This window comes from Dendronephthya gigantea, unplaced genomic scaffold (genome assembly GCF_004324835.1).
Source record: "Dendronephthya gigantea isolate DGI-Jeju-01 unplaced genomic scaffold, DenGig_1.0 000043F, whole genome shotgun sequence".
Classification (NCBI taxonomy): domain Eukaryota; kingdom Metazoa; phylum Cnidaria; class Anthozoa; order Malacalcyonacea; family Nephtheidae; genus Dendronephthya; species Dendronephthya gigantea.
The window spans coordinates 1,010,427-1,030,402 of NW_021163053.1; the positions used below are offsets into that span (position 1 = coordinate 1,010,427).

At 37.5% G+C, this 19,976-nt stretch overlaps 2 protein-coding genes across 3 annotated transcripts; one reads left to right on the plus strand and one right to left on the minus strand.

The window, feature by feature from the left end:
- Positions 1 to 85: 85 nt before the first annotated feature.
- LOC114527262 (glycogen debranching enzyme-like) lies at positions 86 to 13,565 on the minus strand. The gene is made up of 25 exons (XM_028548916.1): positions 13,242 to 13,565; positions 12,212 to 12,440; positions 9,530 to 10,099; positions 8,725 to 8,961; positions 8,191 to 8,406; positions 7,593 to 7,865; positions 7,368 to 7,425; positions 7,158 to 7,281; positions 6,789 to 6,952; positions 6,441 to 6,542; positions 6,053 to 6,214; positions 5,669 to 5,846; positions 5,221 to 5,363; positions 4,926 to 5,050; positions 4,565 to 4,749; positions 4,242 to 4,375; positions 3,625 to 3,758; positions 3,211 to 3,468; positions 2,800 to 3,025; positions 2,448 to 2,695; positions 2,237 to 2,352; positions 1,778 to 1,983; positions 1,404 to 1,501; positions 999 to 1,086; positions 86 to 788 (listed from the first exon to the last, which is right to left on the minus strand). The coding sequence occupies exons 1-25, from the start codon at positions 13,321 to 13,323 to the stop codon at positions 519 to 521; spliced, it is 4,626 nt and encodes a 1,541-aa protein (XP_028404717.1). The 5' UTR covers positions 13,324 to 13,565; the 3' UTR covers positions 86 to 518.
- On the plus strand, positions 11,610 to 19,785 carry LOC114527263 (serine/threonine-protein kinase Nek8-like). 2 transcript variants are annotated; one of them, XM_028548920.1, is made up of 18 exons: positions 11,610 to 12,118; positions 14,552 to 14,757; positions 14,982 to 15,043; positions 15,146 to 15,325; positions 15,576 to 15,625; positions 15,706 to 15,787; positions 15,912 to 16,120; positions 16,315 to 16,406; positions 16,557 to 16,732; positions 17,111 to 17,261; positions 17,412 to 17,488; positions 17,586 to 17,664; positions 17,864 to 17,902; positions 18,061 to 18,211; positions 18,458 to 18,585; positions 18,786 to 18,947; positions 19,066 to 19,224; positions 19,330 to 19,785. In XM_028548920.1, the coding sequence occupies exons 1-18, from the start codon at positions 12,099 to 12,101 to the stop codon at positions 19,338 to 19,340; spliced, it is 2,034 nt and encodes a 677-aa protein (XP_028404721.1). In that variant the 5' UTR covers positions 11,610 to 12,098; the 3' UTR covers positions 19,341 to 19,785. The 2 variants fall into 2 exon arrangements, with proteins under 2 accessions (XP_028404721.1, XP_028404720.1); XM_028548919.1 differs by lacking the exon at positions 11,610 to 12,118 and adding an exon at positions 13,787 to 13,966.
- The last annotated feature ends 191 nt before the right edge of the window (positions 19,786 to 19,976 follow it).

Consider the following 19,976-nt stretch of genomic DNA (forward strand, 5'->3'; position numbering starts at 1 on the left):
AACAAAATCCCTATTAAAGTTTAGCAATAACTCCAACGGATTGTAAAAATTATATAATTTATACTAATCATACACAATGCAATTCATAAAATTACTTCTTGTAACAAGAATATGTTTATTAAGAACAATAAGTTCCTTAAATAGTTTAAATTACAATCATACTAAAAAATCAAAGTCTTAATTCTATAAACTCATCAAACACTGGCCTATAGCAACCTTTAAAACGTCTACATGATTGAAAGAATATAGATCTTGCAGATATTCTGAACAGGGCCGTATTGAATGGGGTGGGACGCCATGCATCTTATGCAATATTTGAAAACGTGCTTATGCGCGTAAAACTTTCATAAGTCTTCCTTTTGGATAATTTGGCTCGAAATCCCACCCTCCTCCAATGACTTATGTACGTGTCCCTGATTAACAAAATATTTGCATGACTGTTTCCAAAATGTTAGCACTCCACTCTTTGATATAATTATATATCGTGAGAATACAAACAATCAACCCTATTTAGCAACTCATTCCATCATTTTCTCCATGTCATAAAATACATCTAAAAGACAACTCATGGACCAAGCTTGATCTTCACAACTGTCCTTACAGTAGGAGCCATTGACGTTGGTCAACTCTGGCAGACCAAGCCATGGTGAATTGATGAGATGTTGATGGTGCTTCGAGAGAATTATTTTTACTTCGTCACATGTTACACCAAACTGTCTACTGCCACCAATCATCTTTGAGAAATGTAATCTAGCTCGAAGGTATGGTCCCAAAACCCAGAGCCATTCCTAAAATAAAGATTATGATCCCTTAAGCGAACGTCTAACATACATCATCAGCTGATACTTCCCAGTATCTCATATTTGATTAAAGGGAATTTAAGAATCTCCATTATTCACACTGCTGGTGCATAAGCACTTCTAAGACTATTTAAATATTGGTTATTGGCTCCTAAACTTTGATCTCCCAGCATGCAGAGATAATGAAAAACTACTTACTGGTCCTTGATGATAGTTGAATCCCCGAGCATTCTTATAGTTGTCAGAATCTTGTGAATTATCATACATACCATCGTAGGCCCAGTCACTAAAAATATCAATCGGGACACTTCCGTTTTTCACTTAAAATTAAAACAGGTTTAGAATTTGTCAGGCTTGAATAACTTGTTTTGAGTGATCTGTGGCAAGTGTGAGATATCTGGTTTAGGGTACGTGATCCATTACATAGATGCATGTATGTATAGCAACGCAGTTTTAAAAACCTTTGTATATAAATGTGCACCGCAAATACCATGTTTCCATTATATTTTCCGCTATTTTGAAGCTAGCCATGCAAACTGATAACAGCTGCGGGACGCTTATGGTGATAGATAATAGGCCATGCAACAATGAAAAAAATCTTACTCGGAATCTAAAGTTCCAATTCCAAGTGGACCAAGTAAAAGTTTTCTTATCATCTCCAGAGCAGTCCAAGCGTTCTTGGGAGAGAACATTTCGGGTGCCTGTATGTAACACATAGTTCTAATGTTCTATTGTAATTTTTTTGTTCTAATGCGGGTAATGCGGTTTTTGTTCTAATGCGGGTAATTAATAGCTGTGTCACTATAAAGCAATTGGAGAAGAATATATTTCCCCATGCAGTTCTTTTGGCACGACGTTTATACACAAGGGCCGTAGCCAGTTACAGTATGGATAATTATAGGATTAAATGCAAGGTGTCAATTTGATTAAAGTCTAAGATATTTGACAACTTGACAAGAGATAATTAATATACATACTACAGCCATTGCCATGGGAAAATTGGGTCTAAGTTGATAATCGGTAAATCGATGTGTTGCTTTATAACAATCTTTATAAATCCCTCTCTTATGTACAAGCCCCGTCTCCTCTCCCTCGATGTCCAAATTCGCTTTTTCAGAAATCCAAAATTTTTCTTCGAAAGCATTTTGTATCTTTTTCTCCCAATCACCATACGACCAGGTTTCTGTGAAAATGATGGCACAAAAAACAAGTTACTGGGGGACCCACATATCAATGTGTGGTAATTGCTGAAGTTTTCACACTTTTGTTCTTTCATTGTCAGAGATTTGGAATTCTCTAAGGCTAGGTAACTCGGGTGAAATAGCAATTCGTATAGCCTAAACTAATGGAATGTGTCGATTTTAACAATAAGGGTTCATAAATATACTTCAGCAAATGTGCGAAGCCACTTAATGAAGGTTGCAATTGTGTCTAACCTCCAGTGTTATCGTCTTTCACTCCATTATATGGAAACATTTTCTTTTTAGCCACGGAGGCAAGCCATCTAACAGTTGACTTTGAAAGACCAACAATCTCAACTGAACTTCCATCCCTAGAAAATATATTAAGACGAGATACGAAATAAAGGACTGTGATCCTAGTTATAGGTAAATTGGTAAAAGATGAACAACAACAGCGCTGATTTACCTTGGGGTGGCAGGTACACCAGCATTACCAGCTGTATGTGATTCACCAACCTTGTCCATCCATGTGCCGTTGTTCAATTTATTACCTCCGAAAACAAATCCTGTGGTACGATCGACTCCAATTTTCACATTGAAAGCTTCATCTGGCGAGTTTCTCTCGAGATCTGGACCAGCGTTTCGTTCCCGGAATTCAATACCACAGAAATGACGCTGCATAACTTCTTGAATTACGTCATGCAAAGGTTGCTCCTGAATGAACGTGGAAGAAATTGGGTTACCATTCTGCAGTTGTACTACTTAGGGCCTAAGGGTTAGGGTTAGGATTAGGGCCTAAGATTATCTTGCTAACTTACGACTTCCCCAGGAGATAAAGCAGGCGAGTCATCGTCAGGATACATTCTGGTGACCGGACAGTTCAATATCTCATGACCATTTGGTGCCATACTACAGTAATCTTGTATAGCTTGCAACCACCACCATGTAGCATCACGACAGTTATATCTAGCACCAGTACCACCATTCAGTAAGTTTGGTATTAAACCATGACGAACACAACCACCATAAGCAAGAATCAAGTCCCTATGAGTGAAGAAAAGGGGACAAATAGGGTTATCAGTGGTAAACTAATAGCGGATGCTTTGTGAGAACTGAGCACGAACATGGCGCATTACAGAAATACAGAAACAAGTTAGAAATCTAAAACAACTGGATGTCCAGATATGAAGATAGTCGCGACAATAACGATGGATATTATAAACAAGTACCTGGCATCTTGAAAACGTCCGGTAACGAGTAATAGTCCCCGTAATGAAATAAATGTATCTCTTCCCCAACTTCTCCACAGACCAACCGAAAAGTGCGGTAATCCAGCAGATATAGTAAGAAGCAAGGAGTCTTCAGAGGATTTTTGATTAGTGAGTTTGGGAGAGAGTCCAGGCAGTGGAGCAGAAGTTGTTGAACCAACTAGCTGTACAGAACCCATGGCCAAGGATCGTATAAAAACAGAACCATTTTGAATGAAGCTGAATAATAATAGAAGACAAAATGTTGGTACAATAAGAAGCATCAGTTGAATGTAATATCCGGTGAATACAGTGTCGAAACGTTTTGTTGAAACATCTCTATATCTTAATATCGTGTTGAAACGGAATAATTGCTTACCGCGTGGCAGTTCCTACCTGTTCATTTGCGCCAAAACATGTTCTGTAAGACGCATGTATACTACAGATATAAAAACATCAAAATATCCTGGTACCATAAAGCGAGGAAGCTTTGAAATGTGATCAATGACACTTTGAAGCCAGACAGCAAACTATACAAACACACATAACATTAGGCAAGCAGAAAGATCTTCAAGGTCTAAGATAGAAGTTATAATGCTGAACATTGCAAATACGTATCGGTTTGTGGCATTTTTAGATATACCGTTTTTGTACTGTCCTCACGTGACACGCATACTAGATAAAAACTAACTGTCTGCATATGTGTCTATGATGGCACGTCTATAGGTCTACTGCTTGTATATGCCACGCATACCATGATAATAACTGCAACTCTTTGGGATGTTTCTATTGACCGATTGTGACAAGATGTAGAAATAAAACTCCCCTTGGCATGTTTCAAACGAACTACCTGTGGGCGTGCTGGAGTGGATGTGAAATACTCGCTTAGAACCCAAAGGTTAAAGCAAATGCGATGCGTGAAAAATGTTTGTTACGATGATGATGTAATATTTTTAATATTCGGTGTTTAGCCAGTGTTTTGATCGTGTATTTTCACTGATGATAAAACGGACCTTTTTTGTACCCTCAAAGCGCATTAAACGTTGTGCGGTATAGCCCATTAACCAGTCGCCTTCTCTTAGGTTATGACACAGTGGATGACCAAGATCATTGTTTGTACGTATTGGAGAAATCATTGACATAAAGCCTATTTTGGAAATTGAAAAAAAAAATAATTATCACAATCATGCAAAGGTTTCACCAGTTTCAAAAATCGATTATTCCCTTCTCAACGCATTATTGCAATTGTCAAACACCTAATTCATCAATGGAACGTCCAAATATCTATACTTATCTTAAACGCGCAGTCGCAATGTTAGTTGTAGTTTATGATCACCTTGAATGCCACAGTAAACAAAAGGCCCGTAGTTTGGGATGTGATAAGCTCCTCCTCCAAAGCCGTCGGCTCTTTCTTCAGCATCGCAACGATATAATATACGATTCATATCACCGAGGTTTAATGTTTCCAATATTGAATCACACTCTCTAGCCTCATCACCACAACAATTGCTGATCACATTCCTGATATTAATTCATTATTTGAATAAAATATACAAAGATGAATGATCATACAAAATTAAACAGGACATCTTCATGGCCAGGCAACCAGGCCTGCACGCGAAAGAAATTATTGCACGTTCGAAGTTGGAGGTCTGCTTTCAAACGGTGCACTGAAAACAACGGACAATAAAAATTACCTCACAGAATCCACTGCTTCTTTGACGTGTGGAAATAAGGAAATCTTGAAAGCGATAACACTTCCAGGTGGAAAAGAATCAAAATAAACCTCTCTGCTTCCTTCAGTATGCTCAACACGTACAAACTACCAACGTACAAGAATATTATTAGTTATTTGTAGTACAGTATTTAGACTACTTCAAATGCTATTTTATGAATACACTACTGAAAACAGGACAATAAAAGAGGCTCTGAGTGATCCTAGCTATATTCGATTAATGTTTTTTACAATACAATATAAAGGCTGAATGATACCTGCGACTGTTCAACTGGTAAATGTTCATGTATTTCCACAGCATGACTCTCAAGCCCATTTATAAAATCTGAACTTTTAACATATTCCTCGGTACCAACTTTCACTAAAGTTCGACCTTCTAAAATTATCTCATCAATCGTTCCTAAACGGATAAGCACACCAGACTTAGATAAGTCACATCACATTGTCATCACTTGATGGAAAACACAATCACTACATTGTATTGCATGCAATTGTCACAATCTCTAGTTCAAAATTAAGGTAATGCCCAACATGGCAGACTGTGACATCAAACGGGAATCCTTCTTCTTGTGGGGAGGGTCCAATCGAGGTTCGAAATTTACATTTCGGCTACGATTTTTAATGTGTTATATTATGAGATTTTTAATGAGAAAACAGGTGCACAGCGTTAGTGCCACCCATTTCTGCTAAAACAGTGACACAGACCTTCCACGTGCAGCGGCTTAATGCCAAATGTCTGCAGATGTTTATTTTCTGTGGTAGGAACTTTGTCACCAGGAGGAGCTGAGAACGCCGTGTGAGCAACGAGAACAACTGTCGAATGGTTTTCAGGACAATGACGTGTCACAGCCACAATATCATAACTCATTTGATCAACATAAACCTGAATAATAATTGATTAACATGAAGATGGATAGTTGCGATCGGCAAGGACGAGCACAAAAATTTAGAGACAACAAAAATACGAAGTAATCCATGAACATTGCTATCTTTCAGCTAGACAGATATTGCTTCTGGAGTTTTGTGTGGAATGGTGTCTATGTAGTGTTAAGTTCCTTAGACTATATAAATTAAGTGGTAAACATATACCTGACTATAGCCATCTTTTGCCAGCATACGATGAAGTTTATTCAACGCTCGTCTTGCAAACACCATGCCAGAGTCCAGAGGTAAATATGAAAGGGAACTTGGTGAGGTTTTACCAGCATCTTTCCAAGATAAATATTTCCTGTTATCTGTCACAACATTCACCTAGAAACACATCAAATGTATACAAACGATCGAAATGAACAAGGGATGACCATGCAGGAACGTCATTGTTACAAGGGAATACAGAACATAAGAATATCATCCCAAAATATAAAGGACCTGTTGGACATGAGATGAGTTATTCTCGTAAATCAACAAATCGGTTGATAACCTTCTTACACGTGTGTTCAACAAGTGCAAGCATTACTTGACAAGCGTTACTACTTACATGATGTGGCACAAACTCGTCATTTCCCCGGGTACTTCCAGTTGCACAGCAAGCCATATTTACCAAAGCTGCTGTGGGGAACGAGTCAAACACGGAGCGGACCTATAACAAAATGACAAAGTGCAACAGCATTGAAAGATCAGCTGAACCAAACCTTCAATTCTTCAACGTCCTGCCAATTTTGGGTTGGCTGGCATTAGACCGATTGGCTCCATTAGTACAATATAGCTACATATCTCTGATCTCTGTATGTTCCCTGGATCCACTATATGTGCTGATACGATATCTCAAAATTATACCCAGGAAGAAAGCCTGAAAAAAAATCCTTTTAAGGCGATGCGCACAAACCTCAGTAGGGTTTGGATTATCATGTGTGACATCCATGTACAGAGCGTGAGCAACACCGTTTACCATTGGTTTACCAGAAAGGTGAAAGAATGCACCAACAGGTTCACCACCATAACGATAAACAAGACGACCTTGTTCATGCGAGTCGTGAGCAGACATTGCCTCTGAAAGAATTGTGAAAGAAGGTATCCATACTGTGACTGTTTTTGTTTGACAGCCTGGTGGCTGGGAGTTGACCATAAAATATGGGGTTAGAATATAGATTGTGATCATAGTTAGGTCTACTAGAGAGTTATTTTGCTTGTGACTCGCACAGTAGATTGGGGTGTGTCCCATGAAAAAGTCACAGGTTAACTGGTGAAATCCTACCTCGAATAAGTGAGGTCAAGCCAAGACGATTTACGAACACATTATCAGTGAATTCAGATTCTGTGAATAGTTCAGCAATGACATAGAGATCAGGACGCACTTGACGAGCTTCATCTATGAAGTACTGGAAAAAGAAAGAAAAGCGCGATGATAAAAAAACTATAAAAAAAGGCTTTGCGTTACAGTGAAAAGCATAATTCGTTTTCTCACCTCAGCAACATGTATAGGGGTGCTGTGACAGTTATCCAAACGAATACCATGAAAGATTCTAAAAAGAAAGAACTGCACATGCATATTGGTTGCTTCATACACAGTAGATCTCGAGGTATTATCCAGCCATTAATGTAGGAGAAGTATGGTCATATCTTGTTAGGCTTAATCAAAATGCAAACCATATTCAAGCACCCCTCTCTTTCCCTATTTTATTTCCTGTACCTTGCAGTAAGTTTGACATATTCCAACATATGAGCCCACAGAAACGGCGAATCCTCAGGTCTCTGTCCATAACGTAGTTTAACACTGTCGCCCCAGGCAATCACTTCTCTTCTCAAATACGCGAAAGAACCTGGGGCTGCGAAATCATCTAATGCACTTCCCCCCATGATCCAACCCGGGTGAGCAGCTATGTACTTGCTATGAGATGTGTACATTATCGATTCCTTAAACTCCGTTGAATCTTCTTCCTCTTCACTTAGATCAATAAAATATCTAAAAACCACGCACACATGGTGTTGCATTGAAAGTACATAGTGTAAGGACTTGCATATATCTGGTTGCAATTAGCACGGGAAGAATTTCGGACAGTGCTCGAATTTCCTCGGTTTTCCTGTCGAGTGAACACACGTAGCTACATGAAAAAGCTGTTGGTTTGAAATAGTGTCTTGCTTTTTAAATACTTTAATCATATCATGAAGTTAACAATCAGCTTTTCAGTTCAATACAAAGAATACAAAATCTGAATTTGTTCACGGTTCCTGGCCCAGGCGCTCGCTGCTAAGTTATTTAAGATCTTATTTATTATAAGGACACATACCGAATAACAAGAGGATGTTCTCTCGTCAGATATCCAAGACGCGGTCCCTTCTCATCAAGGCGTTCATAACGTACAGTTGATACAATATTATGAGTTATAGTTCTGATATGACCAGGAATCACTTCGTGAATTATTTTGTTGTTTAAACTTTCCAGAATGACGCGGAGTGAGGAACAACAATGATTGATCCACTCTGTTTCATTATGTGATGTGTCTCTAATTCACGGATATAACAAAACGTTTATGTTGGATGAAATGTTATACGACACTCAAACCTGGCAGAGATATCAGGAGGTGCTGCATATAGTGATATAATAGAGAACATAAAAGCAATCGATTCGTTCTTAAAATAACTGAATTCCCCTTTGTTGAGAACCTCAGACAGCATACAATAGCTATGTGAAAAATTTATATATAAATGAAATCATCGTCCACAGAAGAATAAGAAAGTAATACACTACTACTGGTTATTCCTATATTGAAATACCAATGGTTATCTAAGTTTAAAAACTTCAACGTCTCAAAGTTCAATACCTTGATGATATATACCAGTTCACAGCCTTCTTCAGATCAATTGTACTTCCTAGACGCCTATACTCAGGATCCTGTACAATCATAACCTCAGGTGAAACATTTGAATCGCTAAGTGCGGACTGAGAATTCTTGGAAGCCTTCGCTTTCTCCACTAAAGCAGCTTTAAGCTCTTCAACAACTTTGTTAACATCAACTCCATAAAACTCCCACAAATTCAGCGAAGGTAAGATTTGCTCACTGCAAAGAGAAAATAAAAGCTGTAAGTTATTAGTTCAACGCAATATAATATTGAACAGCCAGTGTTGTGAATATAATTCTCGGTTTTATTAATTGGCAAGCTCGTTAACAGCGAGAGAGTCTACACTTCACACCGAGGAAACGATTTAATCCTTTTGAATTTACGTAATAAACTATCTATATAATTGTAACTGCATGGCCATATATTTTTCGGTCTCGCAACCTACCTACCAACCCTGAACCCACCCCGCCTACCAAACCCCAACCCACCCGCCTACCAACCCCCAACCCACCCGTCTACCAGCCCCCAACCCACCCGTCTACCAACCCACCCGCCTACCAACCCCCAACCCACCCGTCTACCAAACCCCAACCCACCCGTCTACCAACCCCCTCACCCGCCTACCAAACCCCAACCCACCCGAACCACCCCGCCTACCAAACCCCAACCCACCCGCCTACCAACCCCAACTCACCCAGCCTACCAGCCCCCAATCCACCCCGCCTACCAGCCCCCAACCCACCCCGCTACAACTACCTGATATTCAACACCATTATCACGATTTACCTGAGAATTCTATGCAAAGCACCAAGTTGCTCCTCGTGATTAATAAAAACGGGAATTCCCTGCGAATCATACGCTCCCCGTGCGATATCACTGGAAAATTTCCATAATGCATCATCGACGACATAAGCAGGTCGTAAATGCGGAGAGTTGGAAAGATTGTATGCGGATTCTGGATGATCTTTTAACCAAGGTGTGCAGTTTGCAGTGTGGTTAAGGACTATGTCACAGATAAAGAACATCTTCCATTGTTTATGAAAGAATTCAATTTTCTTTTTAAGATCATCAAAATCATATTTGATTTTGGGTTCATTGAAGGAACTGTTTAGCTTCAGTTGATCGTGTAGTGAGTAGGAAGAGTTTGATCCACCAAGCTCCTGTACTGGCGTTAGATGTATCATATTATACCCTGCTTCGTAGGCCACACGCAGTCGTGCTTCCCACTCTGATAGAGGACCCAGGCATTTTGCCAAATACGTTTGTAAAGCTACACAGTCCAATGGTAATTGCTCTTCATCGGACAAACGCAATGTTGGATCAACAACAAAATATCCCGAAACTTTTTCGGTCTTTCTAAAAAAAGATACCCAAAATCAAATTTATATCTTTTCTAAAACAGGCAATCAACCGGCCTAACTAACTACTTATTAACCGTCCTGACTGAAAAAATACGCCCCCCCCCCTTCCTCGCAAATACTGTAGGTTTTCAACCCCAACTCTGCCTTTAAAACGTAGAGTCAGCAAATCTTTGTTACAGCATTTCTAATTAGAAAAATTAGGTTTTGTATTACGCGGCTTAAAAGACTTATGCATGGATATCTACAGGGTGTCCCAAAAAAAAAGTCCCCCTATTGAAATGAAGCTTTTGTTGGAATTTGAATGCATGATCAACGCAGTAGTGTGTAAATAGCATAGATTAGGTTGAGGCATTCAAATAAAGGGTCGTCTTGCTTTCAATTGGGTTTATCATAATATTAAGGCAATCAAATTCTAACAAAGGCTTGATTTCAATAGAGGGGACATTTTTTTGGGACACCCTGTACAGGGTAAAAACTCGCTGCTCTTTCAAATTCAAATATTGAAGACATTATTATTGCATTGTTTTAGTAATTACCATTAATTAACTCCGCGCATTTTAAGGACTAATTGTTCTAAAATGCGTTGAGTCAATGATATGCGACCAGAACATTGCAACATGGCTTATTTGAATTTCAAAGACTAGAGTTTTTTCGCGACACCCTGTATATACAGGGTGAGTCAGAAAAAAGTCCCCTCTATTTGAAATCAAGCCTTTGTTAGAATCTGATTGCCTTAATATTATGATAAACCCAATTGAAAGCAAGACGCTTTATTTGAATGCCTCAACCTAATAACTATGCTATTTACACACTACTGCGTTGATCATGCATTCAAATCAACAAAGGCTTCATTTCAATAGGGGGGACTTTTTTTTGACTCACCCTGTATAATATAAGCCAAGCTTAACTTAAAGATCTTTATAAAAAGTCTGTGCTATGACGTAGTCTGCAGACAAATAATGGTCCTGAAGCATGCTTTGCTTTTATATGGTAATCTTGAAAAATGAATTAGCATTTCAAGGTATTGTGATATACATACAGTACAGTACGTCAGAGAGGACACACGGTATATTCAATTCCCAAAGGATTTTCTAACCAATAGTTGCATTTAGAAATAGCCAATCAAAACAAAGCATTTTTTCATAGGCAGCCAATTAGCGCACGTGGCAAGGGTTAGGTATGCAAATCGTAGAAGAAGTGAAAACGCCACTTCGGGGCAAAGCCCTCTGCAGTCAAAGAAGCGAGTAAAAGTATTTGAAAAGATGTTTGGTTTAGATCTTATTTTAGCTTAAATACGCTCTTTGAAGTAAACGTTGGTCAACGCCGTATCTAAGAACAAATTGGTATTTCATATATCGTTTTTTTGTCCCATTTGGACCGCATGCATGTGAGTGAATATATTTTCACCCGTTCAACTTTCTCTCAGTATTTCTGTCATATTTCAAGTGAATAATGTTCACCAACAATATATTGTTCTTTCTTAATCTGTGTGACTCATAATATCTTTATATTTCAGGTCGCTGGTGAGCCTTATGATCGCTTGGCCTGAAATTACTTGGGTTTTTCTCTAATCATGTTCGTGCCTCATTTTGGAAGCTTCCATTATTTTAGAGACATTCAAGAAAGAACCTTCAACGAGTTTGGAGTAACGATGATGAATAAAATATATATGCACTCAAAAGAACAATTAAGTCAAAACTAAAAACTGGATGGTTTCAATCAAGCATTTCTTCAATTGTGGAGAAATGTACATATGTAGATGTACTGTGCACATGTAGAGTGATTCCATCAGGTTACAACCAATGCTGTGCTGTAAACACCTAGTTACCACAAACAGATCACATGAAATGCTTGGCTACTTGCACATCAGTCTGTCATTATTACCCTATAACCAACACTGTACCATATATAGAGGAGATAACTGACCGTGCTTAAAATGTGGTGGAAGAAATAAAACTGTGTGTCAACCTGTACCACAACAGTCTGTGAAAGAGATGAGCAACCTCAAAAGGAGGTAAGTTTAATAGATATTTTGGGAACATTTTCTTGATATAAACTGAGATCTTGAGCTATTTCCAAATACAACTTTACAAGAAACATAACCTACTTTCCCCCGTCCTTAGAGTATTTGAAATAGAAATGAAATGATCCTGGGATATGGGTCTCAAGTTCTGCAAAACGGTCGCCATCATCACACTTGCACTTGGAAGATCTCTGCCATTCTAATTCCTGATATCGGCTACGCTTAAATCCCTTTCCTTTATCTGGATGATTACAGAACAGTTTGCCATGATAAGGTTGGAGTAAAGGGCTCAAAGTGAACCTGAGCTTCAGACCTAAATTGAAATAAAACTATATGTTTCACTAATCCCCAAAGCAATTTAGAGTTCTTGCTGAAATATAACCATTAACTTTATGGGCAGGCAATCTTTTTAGTGCCAGAGTATATAATTAATGCAGTTGGTATTAGGCAGTTAGTTTTGGGGCAGGATATTAGAGTTGGGAGTGGGAATGACTTTAGACAGAATGACAGATGGATAGATGCAGCAAGTGTTTCTTATGTAACTATAACTACTGAAATGTAAGTGTTCATATAATTAGATATTGCATTAAGAGAACTAGATATCTAAAGATCTGTTCACACACTGAGTTAACTTCTGATGTATGGAATTTAATTTTTTTTTACAATAGTTTAAAACCAAACATTTCAAGTTCACTAAATTTATATTCTAGCTGCATTCAGTGCATTGACGAATTTTCTTTATTTTCATAGGTTCAAATTTTATTTTCGTTGTGTAGGGTTAAATAATCTTTTCAGGCAAGTCACTTCCTTTGCAATATTAAATTGTTAAACAATATGCATGTTAACAATCTGTCCTGTTACATAACTTATGGTAAAAAGAACATTTTACTGCATCATTGAAGACGAGGGTATAGTTTTTTTGTATGCAGACATTAATAGTTTTAGACGAACTTATGTAACTGACATACGTGACATATTTTGCAATAATTACATAGGAGCAAACTTCGATAAAATAAGAAATATAGCATCCCATTTAAGACCAAAGAACAGGTATAATATTAAAAGAGCTTCAATAAAAACGGCTTGCAGCAAAAGGTTAATATTTTAAAGATACCTTTCTGCAGACGGAAAAACTGTCTTTCCAAGTCGACTGTATTCTGTAACTCAAGTATTCGTGTTGCATGGTTTGCAGTCATTTTGTTCAACTATACCAAGGAAAAGTTCTCTTTCCAGCTAAACATTACAATATGCAAATCTTAAGGCCAATGTTGATATTTTCCATCAAAACATACAGACAAACCTTGCCGCCAGTTGTTGCTGCTGCTGGTGGTAGTGATTGGAAGTGATTGCTGATTGTTTTTGTTTCCTTTATGAGAAAGTTTCCACTTTCAGAGAGCAATTTTCTTTAGCTCTAAAATTTGTATTTTCAATTTGCATTCAGTATTTCGCATCGATCACAACACAGCATTGAATCACATTTGCACACAAATTTTTGACTGCATGTACTTGGTATTATAAGTTTTTTTCCACCAGGCTTAGATGTTTTGAAATATACATTTGTCAAATAACTTTTCCTACTTTTTTAGTTACTGGTTTCTCCACCAGAAATTTATCCAAGTTTTTTAAAAATCCCCGGGATTATAATTCCGAGATGGAGTAATTAACAGTTATGTTATTCCAGAACGCTTTCAATTTAATACTTTTTGTGCTCGACTGAAATGAAATAATGGAAATATGGATAGAATAATTCAGATATTGTATCATGTCGAATGAACAAGTAAAAGCGGGTCGAATGGAGGATTATGACAAGTTGCATGTTGTCGGCCAAGGCGCATTTGGGTATGATTACTATGATATGCAAAAGCTGATATTTAAAAAATTTGCATGACAATGATCATGATTATATAATATTCATATCAAAATAATTATGTACTAACGCACGCAATCACGTTATTTATCAAAACCGTGTATTGTCTAGTTATACTACAATAAACCAAGTTGTTGATAAAATTTATTTCAAAAGCAATACTCTATACTTCATGGGTTTTTTTTAGTTTAATGCACTGACTCTATAAACTGTTTCAAAATGTTATACGTGCATTGTTAACAAATTGTTATGCGAGACTTATGCCTGTTTAAGCTCGGTTTCATGGGCAAATTTTCTTTGATAAATTTTGCGTGGTGAATATGTGCCACCCTGCCAAATTTTGTTAGACATTTTAACATCACATACATTTAACTATGAAATAAATGCTATTTTTTATATGAAAGCAAATTTGCCAAAGAAGCTTGTGTAAAAAAGTGGGGTTTTAAAGCATATATAGGGCACTATAGGTGTGCCATGTGATGTGCGCCCCCTGGATGTCCTGAAAAACTCTAGATTTTAGTCTCATTGATCAACCTCTATTATTTAATTAAACTTAGGACTGTTTATCTATGCCACCGCCATGGCGACAATGCAGAACTGATTATGAAGCAGATTCCACTGGAAGACATGAAAGCTGATGATAGGGAATCGGCTATGAAAGAAGTGAAAATTTTGGACAAGTTAAACCACCCAAACATAATAGCACTATATGATAGCTTCATTCATGGATCATCACTCTGTATTGTTATGGAGTATGCTGAAGGTATGCTGTAAAACACAGCTCATCCTGTACTGGTCTACAGGTGTTAATTTTTAACTTTAGCTATTGTTAAGGCATGTTTCAAGTTCTACGCAGGTTTTTTGTAAATTGTAAGACGATTTGGGGGCAATTAATGCCACTGTTGCAAAGATAAGTTGTTCTGCAGATTTATTTCAATATGCATATACAGCCCATAGGTTGCTCATAATATATTCACTGATATGCAGGAGGAACATTGTTGGATTATATTCAAAAATTGAAAGCAAAAGGAAAGACAATGAATGAAAAGGTAGATAAATGTGTCAAGTACTTCCATTCTTTCAGCCTGAAAGTTGCATGTGATGATCTCTAGTGTACCTTTGAATAATTGAAAAATTTATTCTTTTTTCAGAAAATTCTGCATTTATTCTCACAAATTGCTGAATCGCTAAGGTTTATTCATTCAGAACGTATCTTACACAGAGATATGAAAACCTCAAATATTTTTCTCAACAAGACTTTTGATGTTGTCAAAGTTGGAGATTTTGGGATATCCATCATACTTGACACCAACAAGAGCAAGGCTTTTTCTGTGAGTGAAAATATACACTACCAAGTTGCTGTCAACTTTTCACAAATCATATTTTTCATATATACTAGCTAAGTCAACAACCTTTCTTCTTTTTTTTAATAGGAAGCTATGTAGTTTAATTAAGAATTTTTTTCCATAGTATTTTAGGGGTCTTGCAAAATTTAGGGCCCACAAAAGATCCTCCACCCCATCTGGTGGCCTTTATGATTTGTTTTCCCATGTATAATATTTGAGAAACTATTATTTATAGATTATTGGTACCCCATCATACATTTCTCCTGAACTTTGTGAAAATCAACCGTATCCTTTTTCTTTACTGATCACTTCATTGTCTGCATTTTCAATTGTGAAGTCATTTTTTACCTTCATTCAATATCTAGATACAATAAGAAAAGTGATATTTGGGCACTAGGTTGCATTCTCTACGAGATGATTACACTAAAAAGGGCTTTTGAAGCTCTAGTATGTATACACTTTGTCTCAGTTTAAAACGTCCTGTTACACCTGCTTTTTACCGCCTTTTTAGTGCAATTTTCACTTTGCAGCAGGCTTTGACAATGAATCAATAATTAATGCTTCAATTCAGAATTTACCAGCATTGGTAAAAAAGATTCTGACTGCGGCTGTTCCTCCAGTGACCGGTAAATATAGCGATGATCTCAAAGAACTGGTGACGAGTTTATTGAATCGTGATCCCGAACAGCGACCAACAATAAAAGAAGTTCTAGCTAACCCCTTGCTTATCAATACACACATGGATTTACCTTTGAACGTCGGAAGACCAAAAGGAATTAGGTATAGACCCGGCAAACGCTGTACGTAAAATACCTTTTCCTGAGGCCAGAGGCAGAGCTATTATAGGGAGACGGCTGGGAATGTTACTGTAATGACTTACTAGGTTTTTACGCCCCTAGAATTACCACTACCAGTCGTGAATTTCAGTCAAGAGCTCTTTTTGGCGAGTAATATTTTATTTGAATACTTTCCAGAGTGCCTGCGCCAAGTGTTGGGGTTTCTTCGATAGTTCCTGGACGTCCTAGACCTGGCAAAGCCTCTTTGACATCTTTATCATCATATCTTGGTAATATATACAGGGTCCAGTTCTACGAAGGCTGGTTAGCGCTATCCAGCTTTCGTACAACTGACCCCTGTTCAAGTTCGCATAATTTTGACCGAATCAACTGTCCACATACTTGCACATATAATACGGAATAAAAATGTATTGTTCCAGAGGCAGAAGTATTTAAACATGAATTACCAGCGGTTGTATATCGATGGGGAGGTGGAGTGTTGAATCCTACCACACTTCCTCTGCCTGGAAAATCTGACGTTGAAGTAACGCAAGTTGCGATTGGTAGGACTAATAAAACTGGAGTAACATCGAAAGGTCGCCTTATTGTTTGGGAGGTTAGTAAATTAAGTGTACTTTCTCATGTGTTCATTTGTTAATAAGTGGGTCTTTTCCGTCGAAAAAATCGGCGAAAAATGTGACGATTGATCATACCCGATATTTCTCTGTTAAACTGTAGGGAATAGACCTTTGAGGTGCTTACGTCATGTCGGTCTCGAACAATGAATTGCAATGCAATCTGGGAAACAAGTGGGACAAAATTGTATAGATAGAAAACTGTGTGACGTAAGCACTTCAGAAGGCTATTGTGTGCTCCGAAATGTTTCAATTAACTCCTCTGAAAATGACTGGACTGGCTGAGGACAGACTGGAGGAATTGGCTATCAGAAAATGAAATCTTTTAAAAACAAAATCTTTCCTCTATGATTATGTAGACATCAGTTTGCCGTGATGAAGCACCGAGCGCTGCGCATAAAGAGGACGGTAAAGACAGTATTTCAACCATCCCACGATTCATTGATGGCCATACTGGCGTGTCTATCTCACATGTTAGCTGTGGGGATATGTTTAATGCTTGTCTTACTGGTTAGTGTATATATGTGAATGATATATAAGATAATAAGCTAATATATAAGATAATATATAATGTATGATATTATATATAAGCTGGCACATTTTGGGTCATCTCTACTTCGTTTATGTTTTCCTCATTATGTTAATAATTCATTGGTTTAGATTCTGGCATACTAATGACGTTCGGTAATGGTGCAAATGGTTGTCTTGGTCATGGAAATCTAATCGATGTAAAAGAGGTATAAATCAACCGCCAAGAGCTTCTTCTTATTTTTGTGATGTGTAGTGTACATTGTTTAATACTGTTGTTTTTGTAAATGTAATTTATTTTCGTAGCCTAAAATAGTTGAAAAGCTTATTGGAAAGCAAGTGATGAAAGTTTCGTGTGGTGCAATGCATGTTATGGCTGTCACAGGTATATTTACCTATCCTAACTATGTATAATCACGTGAAGTTAAAAAGAAACTCGGTTCTAGCATCCTGAACTGCTTTTAACCTGGTCAAAACACATCTTGTTGTCGTATAGCACTCGTTTTTTAGCATCCCTTGTATCAGCATTTCACATAAATGTGTTTGCGTGTTACCTTTTTTATTTCTTAAATTCCTTATTTTAGCTGATCATTCGGTGTTTTCTTGGGGAAAAGGAGATTCAGGTATGATAACGCTCCATCTTTTTTATTTAAATGAAATTCTTCATATGGTTACATTATTTCGATTTGCTAATAATGTACTGCATTATTCGTTATTTATATACTACATGCACTGCAGCAGTTTTTAAATATGTTTAAAAACGTATCGAACATTGATTTAGGACGACTTGGTCATAGTAATAATGAAATGGTCAACAGACCTGAAGCAGTTGCACTTCCTGAAAATGTGGAAGCACTGTCTTGTTTCTGTGGTACAGATTGCTCAGTGGTTTTAACTCGTCAAAATACAGTTTTGGCATGTGGAGGAAATAGGTAAGTTTACTCGGTGTGTACTAATTACATGTTCCACTGGATTGTTTTGCGTGTATGTATTCGGTTTCCTCATTGTTGATCAACAAGATCCAGTAATTCTCTTCGTGCATGTTTCACTTAATACGTATTTGAAAGAAAATTGAAAAAACTAAAAATGGTTTTATTTGTTTTCAAAGTCGGTTGAGCCAAAAAAGTTCTTCATAATAAAAACTGTATCTCGTTCATGTATTTTTCTTTTTTTCTTAGATTCAATAAGCTTGCATTAAATACAAATAATGATACAGAGATTGACGAAGTGGATCATCTAGTTCCTGTGCAAATGCAGCCTCTCATTGAGGTCGCTTTTGGAGTATCTCATTCCGCGTTCTTAACAGGTACGCAGGGCTATACTGCATCTAAATAGCTCGTATATTATATCAGTACGTTCGGCTCTAGTTTTAAAGCCGGGGTGTTACGTAAGAAAAATACTGATCTTAAAATATTTAACGAACTTCGCCACATTGGGGCCTGGGTACGAGGTTGACTTCGCCCTTGTCTAAGAGTAGATATAGACCGATTCTTTTGTTTCTCATAGAAAAAGGGAAAGTGTACGCGTGTGGTTCAAACTCATTTGGTCAACTTGGTTTATCAAAACTGAATGTTTCCGATTCAAACCCGCGTCTCGTAAAATCACTTGAAGAGAAGAATGTTAGTCACATCGCCTGTGGTGATGCTTTCACTGTCGCGGTAACTGCAGGTAATTCCTGAGAATTATAATCTTAAAATGTCAAGTCGTGCAGGTCCTATAGCTACATGCACATTTTCTGCTTATGAATCTTTGCATAAACAACTTCCAAAAAATTTGTTTTATTTAGATAACGAAATTTATACCTGGGGAAAAGGTGCTCGCGGCAGGCTAGGTACTGGAAGCGAAGATAATACACACGAACCAACCTTGGTAAAATTTCAAGAAAAATTACGAGTGATCTCTATTTCATCCAACAGAGGAACTACTGTTGCAGTTACTAAAGAAGGTAATTTTTTTTTAGTTTTGCTAGCCACTCGTACAGTTTCCAATTTCATCGATTTTCATGCCGTTTATGAGACCACCAAAATGAGATATCTGTTAACCATTTCAGCTCTATCATGACGTTTGGATTATGGTAAGACGTCGTTATTTTGGGCGTCTGACGCAGAATATATATGATTTACAACATGCAATCTTCCCTGTATCACATCAGGTTGATACAATAAATTGATCCCAAGCTCGCAGTTGTTTCGAAGAATAGGTTTCGCATATATTAAAATGCATATGCGAGTTCTGAACATCGTCTTGTGGAATAGTTTAGACCGCCGCAAAGTTGTCAATGTTAAAAACAACCTTGTAAGTAGAGTACCTGAGTTTTAGAGCGTTACTAAATTATTGTAGTTGCTTCTATGAAGTCCACTGAATTCAAATAAAAGTGACTGTAATTGCCAAAAGCTGGCGCAAACTCCCAGCTAAACGTTTTCCGAGTTGTCCCAAAATGCAAAAAGTTATGAAGTATGGAAGTCAGACCAAATACCGTGGGCGCATATGTGATCCACAGGCCACAGCAGCAGCGTTTCCACTTGCATGGATTTTTCCATGCAAAAGGAATTTTAGCCCTTTGTAAGGAAAAATGCAAGGAATTGAAAAACACAAGGAATTTGCAAGGAAAAATTATCTTCTCTAGGGATATTGCAAGGATACTCATAATATCTTGTAAAATAGTAAAAAAGTAAAGTAACATAAACCGGCTTTTGT